Source organism: Apium graveolens, chromosome 9, assembly GCF_009905375.1.
Source record: "Apium graveolens cultivar Ventura chromosome 9, ASM990537v1, whole genome shotgun sequence".
Taxonomy (NCBI): domain Eukaryota; kingdom Viridiplantae; phylum Streptophyta; class Magnoliopsida; order Apiales; family Apiaceae; genus Apium; species Apium graveolens.
Genome location: NC_133655.1, coordinates 288,077,033 through 288,086,022, shown reverse-complemented (window position 1 = coordinate 288,086,022; position 8,990 = coordinate 288,077,033). Strand labels below are relative to the sequence as shown.

General features: G+C 35.0%; 2 protein-coding genes across 2 annotated transcripts; both read left to right on the top strand.

Moving 5' to 3' along the window:
- The first annotated feature begins 3,434 nt into the window (after window positions 1-3,434).
- On the top strand, window positions 3,435-4,139 carry LOC141686547 (uncharacterized). Its single transcript, XM_074491575.1, has one exon. The coding sequence runs from the start codon at window positions 3,435-3,437 to the stop codon at window positions 4,137-4,139; it is 705 nt and encodes a 234-aa protein (XP_074347676.1).
- A 4,095-nt stretch (window positions 4,140-8,234) lies between these two features.
- Window positions 8,235-8,744, top strand: LOC141686546 (uncharacterized). The gene has a single exon (XM_074491574.1). The coding sequence runs from the start codon at window positions 8,235-8,237 to the stop codon at window positions 8,742-8,744; it is 510 nt and encodes a 169-aa protein (XP_074347675.1).
- Window positions 8,745-8,990: the final 246 nt, after the last annotated feature.

Sequence of the window (8,990 nt, the reverse complement as noted above, 5' to 3'; positions counted from 1 at the left end):
GACTTTAGGTTAATGATTATGTTTTTTTAAATACGACTTGCATGTCGTTTGATCTCGTAATTATTAAATCTCGAATGTAACTTGAGTTCTTCTTGTAACTTCATTAGATTAGTTTTTATATTTCATTCTTGTAATGTACATGAAGACATGAAGATTTAAAGATCAAAGAAGGGTAATCCCACATGGAGGTCATCCAAGAAAGCAATACAAGGAAAAGATAACTCAAGAAAGAATACATGTAATAGTTAGCTTGTATTTATTTTCCATCTTAGATTGTCCTAGATCTTTGTCATTAGCTTGATGAAGATCACATAGGATGAAGCCATAACTAACCACATTTATTTTATTACACTTTACATATATATTCTCATATGATGAATGTATGTGAATAGTAGTTTAATGATGCATGCTTATTTAGATTAAGAATGTATGTATTAGATACGACACCCACACCATGTTTGCTGAACAAGATAAAAATATGTAATGATTCAATATTTTAAAATAAACTAACGATTATGAGATTCTCGTATTTATGAAACACGGAATAAAATACTAATCTTCTTTATTTCCAACATGGGGCGATTTTGTCAAAAGCGGGTTCATTGAACTTGTAAGGTTATGGATTTTAAGCGAGACCGTTGCGACCCCCTCACTACCTGTAAATCAAACCATTGACGAATATTGATTTGAAGTATTTTATTCAAGGAAAAATTGGGAATCTCTTTATGATGGGATCATGATCGTTTTAAAATTAACAAAACCCTAAAGTTTATATATAGTTGATCAAATGCCTTACAATAAGTCCAATACGTTAACACCTAGATCCATAAGGAGTGGGTTCGCCAAAGCGAAGTACTCCCTCTATCGTGAGATATGTGTTGAAGTATATTGATACTTTTTGATTATTGGGTTTGACTTAACTAAGTTAGCACAATGGGATTGTGAACTTAAAGGCATGGAGTTTGGAGAGATTTATTAGATGAATATGAACAAATATTATTCCAACAAGCTATCCAAGAATTTTATAGTTGATATAACTGACAAATGTTGTCTACCTAAATAATCATATTTTAGGAGAAAATCCAAAGATGACCTAACACATGGTGAAATATGGATCTTGGCTCACTAGAAAGGATATAAAAGTGATAGAATATATATTTATATATTCTAAAGGATTTTATCCGCATATTTATATGATTGTATATTTGTTTGGGTCTTTATTAATATTATTTTAGTGTTTAATGACAGGAAATAATTATTCTCAAAGTTGGAAGAGATTTGGCTTATTTGGGCTAAAATCATATGGAAATTCGAAATTGTTGGAGGGCTTGCGCATCAATCGGTGTTTGGGCCTTAACTTGAGTTCCGGACATCAGAATTGGGTCATATACTAGTCCACGCGAAGCTAAAAGAATTATCTTCAGTTTGGAGGTGGTCTAATATTTTATTTTGGACTGGATCAGATCGGAAACAGGCCTTCAAATCAGCCTACGAATTTCATATGAACAAATATTGTTCCACCAAGCTATCCAAGAGTTTTATAGTTGATATAACTGACAAATGTTGTCTATCTAAATAATCATATTTTAGGAGAAAAGCCAAAGATGACCTAACACATGGTGAAATATGGATTTTGGCTCACTAGAAAGGATATAAAAGTGATAGAATATATATTTATATATATTCTAAAGGATTTTATCAGCATATTTATATGATTTTGTATTTGTTTGGGTCTTTATTAATATTATTTTAATGTTTAATGACAAGAAATAATTATTCTCAAAGTTGGAAGAGATTTGGCTTATTTGGGCTAAAATCATATGGAAATTCGAAATTGTTGGAGGGCTTGCGCATCAATCGGTGTTTGGGCCTTAACTTGAGTTCTGGACATCAGATTTGGGTCATATACTAGTCCACACGAAGCTAAAAGAATTATCTTCAGTTTGCAGGTGGTCTAATATTTTATTTTGGACTGGATCAGATCGAAAACAGGCCTTCAAATCAGCCTACGAATTTCATAAATATCCGACTTGTATTTTATTTTAGGAAACAATTAAAAACAATTTTATATTAGGTTTTATAGGATTATTGAGGGATACATTGGAGAGAGCGTGTATTGGATGGAGAGAGAAGCTTAGAGAGAACTTGAGCAAGGATCGAAGGGATTCACTCCAAGTTTGTGAGATTTCGTAAAGTTGTATCTTTCTTAACTTTATACTCTTGTAATCATGGTTTCAGTTATATATATATGTTTATTTTCTTCATATATTATGAGTAACTAATTCCATAATCTGGGAATTAGGTAGTATTCATTGGTTAGCTATGATTGTGTGATTGTACTGTGATTTCTCTGCTCTGCTAAACTGTTGTTGAGTGCTTAACATAATTGAGGGAGATGCGAACCCTTTATTTGTATCTTTAAGAATTGTAATAAATCGGGCTTCTACGTACTTTTTATGGGAAGAAATTCGTTTAGGTTTGGATGTGGCAGCTGGAGGAGATTTTAAGAAATCACCAGTAACCAAGGCAAAAGCACTTCTCGAGCAACTTGCCGCAAATAACTATGAACGGGCACCTAGTTGTGCAAACTCAGTTAAATCAGCTCAAGATATGGAGATGATGAACTTGCTCACTCTGAAATTGGATGCCCTGACTCAAGAGGTACGTGGGCAAAGGGCCAATGTTAATGCTATCTCTTCTCCAATGTGTGAGTATAATGATTATGGTGTTGATCAATATTCATATGTTCATTTCCCGAGGAAGCATTGTTTATTCAAGGAAGACAATCTTGGCCTGTGTAAAATAATTCTTATTACAATCCAGATCAAAGGCCGAACAATAATCTCTCTTATAGCAACAACCATACTCAAAATCCAACATATGTAGTTCCAAGACATAATCCACCTCCAGGTTTTCAGCAGCAACAACAATATCAACTTCCGCTTACGGAAAAGAAGGAACCTGCTGATTGGGAAGTTGCACTCAAAAAAATGATACAAGGAACTACTGGGGCCTTCGCCAATATAGAGACTAAATTTGAAAAGGTTGAGTCAAGGCTTGATAAAATGGCGTCATCTCAAAAGATGTTGGAATCACAAATTGGCCAAATTGCAAATAAGGTTGGTATTCGTGAACAAGGAGCACTTCCTTGTCAACCTGATGTGAATGTCAAAGAGCAGTGCAAGGCTATCACTTTGAGGAGTGGAAGAGAACTACCAGAAATTGCAGCTCCAGCACTTAAAGATGAGATTCTTCCTCCTAAGAAGAGAAAAATACATCAAGATAATGTGGAGATTTCTGAAAGGGTTGACAATGAACCAGAAAAGGAGAAGCCCACAAATAAAGCTCCAATAAAACCATACATCCCTCCAATTCCTTTTCCATAAAGGTTGAAAAATTTCAAGTTAGATAAGCAGTATGAAAAGTTTTTGAAGATGTTTCGTGAGATTCATATTAGCATTCCGTTTGCTGATGCATTGGCTCAAATGCCCCTTTATGCAAAATTTATGAAAGAGGTGTTGTCTTATAGGAAGAAGTTTGAGGAGGTAAAAATAATCACTCTTAATGAAGAATGTAGTTCTGTCATTCAATGCACAATTCCTCCTAAACTAAAGGATCCTGGGAGTTTTTCTTTGTCATGCACCATTGCTGAAATCGGAATTAAAAAAGCCTTGTGTGATCTTGGAGCTAGTGTGAGTTTAATGCCACTTTCTATTTACAAAAGACTTGGCTTGGGAGAGTTAAAGAAGACAAGAATTTCACTGCAGCTTGCGGATAGCTCAATAAAATATCCATTAGGTGTACTTGAAGATGTTTTAGTAAAGGTGAATAGATTTGTTATTTCGTGTGATTTTGTTGTGTTGGAGATGAATGAGGATGCTGATATTCCAATTATTTTGGGAAGACCATTCTTGGCAACCACGGGAACCAATATTGATGTAAAAGCTAGTAAGCTCACATTGAACGTGGGAGAAGAAAAGGTTGACTTTGATCTTAATCAAGATGTGAAAGGGTTTTCAGTTAAAACTGGGTGTTATCTAGTGGATGTTATGGAAGAACTTGTAAAAGAAGTCACTGATTATACTCGTGGAGTGGAAGATAAAATTGATGCACATTATTCTCTGGCATGTGAATTATAAGTTGTGAATAAAGTGGATATTACAGTTGGACTATTAGAGATGGTTTCGATATATCCACCATAAAATTAAAAGAATCACAGGCATCGAGCTAATGACGTTAAACAAGCGCTTCTTGGGAGGCAACCCATGCTTATTGTGTGTGTGTGTATATACATATATATGTCATTCTGTATATTATTGAACTGTGATTGATAGTGAAGTTTATCCCCATGATGTACTTACAACAGGTTTCCTCATCGGTGCAGGTTGCCAATAAAGTTGAATTATGTTTATTAAAAACACAATCTTCAAACTTTCGTTATGGAGGCTGAACGGAGTTCTTATGTGGATAAAAAGCCTGAAGTTTCTACCTTGATTGTTCTCACAACGATGAGCATGGGTATGCAGCTACTAAAGCATTCTCGCACAGAATAAAAGGGACCTGCGACTACTTTTGCATCAAAAAGCATGATCATGCAAATGTTTAACTTTATCACTCCGTATAGAAAAAGCCTCTGATTGATTTTCCACCATTTGACATGGTCACGCAGCTTCTGCAGCATGATCATGCATCCAAAGCTTGATGGTCCGACTAATTTTGCAGCAAGCAGCATGGTTATGTATTGTCAACATGATCATGCATCACACCATATTACCTCGACTAATTTTTTACCATTCTACATGGTCATGCAAGTTTTCACACGGTCACGCCTATTCTACAGTTGCTTGAAGTTATTTTTAAGCTTGAGACATGGTCATGCACCATCTGCAACATGGTCATGCAGCACCTGAAGCATGCTGCGCTTGATTTTCACCTGTTTAGCATGCTCATGCACACTTTGACATGCTCATGTTGTGCACCACACACTTGTTTTTAAAGAGTGTAGCATGATCAAGCAGTTCTTCTACATGGTCATGCAGTGAAAAAAAACATGGTCTCTGTTCCTGCTACAACATGTGTCTAAAATTAGGATTTTCAAAGGTGGAGAAGAAAACCAGCGAGTACAAAATGCATAGCAACCTGTATCGGATGTTGACACACCAGAACAACCCTGCATATTGGTTTTTGGGCTTCAATCCTACAATCAGTCGTTGCTATAAGAGTCTCGGATTGAACAAACATTACGTAAATAATTATGAAGCTTAAACAAGCCGGAAAGAAAAGAAAGATCGAGCCTGCCAACAAGTCGCAGAAGTGTGGTTTGACCAAAAGATAAACAATCACTTACAAGGATTGGTTTGTTGGAAGACAACAAAACTTGTTGAATGACATGTTAGGCTACATGAGGTTTCACTTCATGCTTATGCATAGGGGAGTACTTCTTTTTTTCTTTGTATTATAGGATTATTTGTTTAGTGAGTGTGTGCGTCAATGAGGACATTGCCACGTTTAAGTGTAGGGATGTGTTCACAATTGTGTTTTCGTGTGATATAAAAAAATAAATAAATTAAAAGTCTAAAAAAAATTTAGGTTTGTAAAATAGTTCATATAGATTGTATTGTATCATATAATTACATTGTATGATGGTTTCATTGCATTGTATTTCATATCATGGCATGTTCTCAAATTAGTAGTAGTCCAAGTTGGTGACCTATGATGATATTATGTGTACCTTATATTTGACTGTCTTGCTATGATCACCGGTTAAAGATATTGCATGCGTAGTGTTACTAGTGCAGAGATTATTTCTTAACACACTATTATTATGCTCTTGAACTGAGACTGAAATATGCTTGTTTCTTGAGGGGTAGCCACTTGTTGATGATTTGAATTTTGACTATTCTTTTTTGATCTTAGTACATAAATGGTTAAGTTTGGGGAAGTTATGGGATGTATATGTCTTCAAAAAAAAGAGAAAAAAAACAGATTATGAATAGTAGCAATAAAGTACGCACTAAAAATTTTGGTATGATTGACTAGGTTGAGCTCATTAATACTCGAGTAATTAAGTCTTAGGGGGCTTTGTGCCTAGTAACCTAAAGCCTTTTATGGTTTGGGATTGCTGACCCAACACTCGCTACATGGGTATTAGTGCATAAATCTTTAGGGATCTCGACCATTGCACAGTTAATAAACCATTGAATATATGTGTGTATAATATGGTTGGCAAAGTCTGATGGAGGTCGTAACTCACTTACACTGAGGAGCCACCCAGCCTTAGACCGAGCTTGTGAAGTCTTATGGCGGTCGTAACTCACTTACACTGAGGAGCCACCCAACCTTAGACCGAGCAGTAAAAAAAAATCATATGTACATATAGTTGTATTATTGTAGAAATAAATTAAGACATGGAAATCCCTTGCTAAACTTGAACGATGGCTAGTGCTAAGTAACGAAGTGTCTAAGATCTATTATTTTACTCAGCTTGGGGCTATTAAGTCGCATGACTTGTCATGTTGAAACTTGTGCGTCTTTGTTTTTGGTTCAATAGAGAGCATTTTGTTAAGCTGAACACACACACACACACACTTTGTACTTGTGTCAACTATATGGTGATATTGTGTGTGAGCTTGATATGTCTAAATTTGGTGTATGAGCTGAGGGTTATTGCTGACTTGGCATATACTATTGGGGTTTAAAGGGCTTGTTGCATATGCCAAATACAACCGTGATCACCTTACGAAAGTGGTATTAGTTAGTACTTTATTGTATTAGTTTGCACGAGGACGTGCAAAATATCAAGTGTGGGGATATTTGATAGAATATATATTAATATCAAGGATTTTATCCGCATATTTATATGATTTTGTATTTGTTTGGGTATTTATTAATATTATTTTAGTGTTTAATGACAGGAAATAATTATTCTCAAAGTTGGAAGATATTTGGCTTATTTGGGCTAAAATCATATGGAAATTCGAATTTGTTGGAGGGCTTGCGCAGCAATCGGTGTTTGGGCCTTAACTTGAGTTCTGGACATCAGATTTGGGTCATCTACCAGTCCACGCGAAGCTAAAAGAATTATCTTCAGTTTGGAAGTGGTCTAATATTTTATTTTGGATTGAATCAGATCTGAAACAGGCCTTCAAATCAGCCTACGAATTTCAAAAATATCCAACTTGTATTTTATTTTAGAAAATAATTAAAAACACTTTTATATTAGGTTTTATAGGATTATTGAGGGATACATTGGAGAGAGCGTGTATTGGATGGAGAGAGAAGCTTAGAGAGAACTTGATCAAGGATTGAAGGGATTCATTCCAAGTTTGAGAGATTTCGTAAAGTTGTATCTTTCTTAACTTTATACTCTTGTAATCATGATTTCGGTTATATATATATATATATATGCTTGTTTTCTTCATATATTATGAGTAACTAATTCCATAATCTGGAAATTAGGTAGTATTCATTGGTTAGTTATGATTGTGATTGTACTGTGATTTCTCTGCTCTGCTAATTTGTTGTTGAGTGCTTAACACAATTGAGGGAGTCGCGAACCCTTTATTTCTATGCGAGTTATGAAACTGAAATTCCATGGGCTTGAACAGTTTATAATTATATGTTGATTGATCATGGGAGTGACTTCAATATGTAGTTGTAGGCATTATATTGTGTCTTGGGAGAGAACAATATAATTATTAGAGGAATGTTTTTAGCAAAAACATGAGACTTTAATATCACAGTTTATCCACATTCGTTAATATCAATGAAGAACCCTTATTCCTGGATTGCTTTCTATCATCGTTAAATCGTTGATTCTATTTGCTTATTAGTTTAAATTAGTTTAAAAACACAAACCCAATTATTCGTCTCACTTCTAAACAGTAAAAGAATTACAACCTGAACTAGTATTAAATTTAGTCCTTCCCAGTGAACGAACTACCGAAAACTACTTCAACAAGAAGATATTTGTTCCGAATTAATAGTTAAGGCTATTGATTTGATAAAAATAGTAGGATATATATATATATACTTGGTCTGATATTAACTTGAAATAGTATATTATTATATTACCGCCTGATACTATTTTTGACAAAGTTCGAAGGTTGTTTGAAAATTGTAGTCGTGAGCAGTGTGGTCTAGCTGGATTAATCTGCTGGAGTATCTATAATAGATGAAATAAGTGGATTTGGGAGAAGGTGAATGTTTCAGTGTTTGGTACAAAGGCGAATGCAATGAATTTATTAACAGCTTGGAGGAAAGCACAAGTTAATGGACGAGGAACCAGGTTAACATCAAATGTTCAAGCACAGTGGGAGAAACCACCTGATGGATGGGTGCATATTAATGTAGATGCAGCGTTATTTGAAGATACTAGAAGCATTGGACTGGGCAGTGTGGCTCGAGACGCAGCAGGACAATTCATAAAAGCAAGAAGCAGCCGGTGGGAAGGGCTTATGATACCTCGAGAAGCCGAAGCAATGGGACTCAAAGAAGCATTATCCTGGGCGCAGGCTAGTAACTTTAGGAGATGCATTTTCGAAATTGATTCTCAGATTCTTGCTGTGGCGTGCAAAGGACGGTGTGGTCGATCGTATTTCGATACGTTGGTGTTAGAATGTATTACTTTATTTCAGCACTTTGATGATGTTCTAGTAGTATTTGTTCGTAGGTCTGCGAATTTAGCTGCACATTTGTTAGCAAAAGCGGCTAGTTCTTTATCAGGCTCTAGAGAGTGGCATTAATATGCTCCTAATTTTATTCATCGTGTAATCGCTTCTGAATCTATATAACACAAGTAACAATTTGTCTACAAAAACTTCATTCCTCTAGGTTCTTTATACTGGGGACGAGGGATCGACACGCATTTTAAGTCTCCCGTAAAGTATCGTTCCCAAGATAATTTTAAATACTTTTTTATTTTAGATAAAAATATAATGTTCAAATTTTTATACAGAAAAATAAAATTTTAAAAAGTAAATTATAGAAAT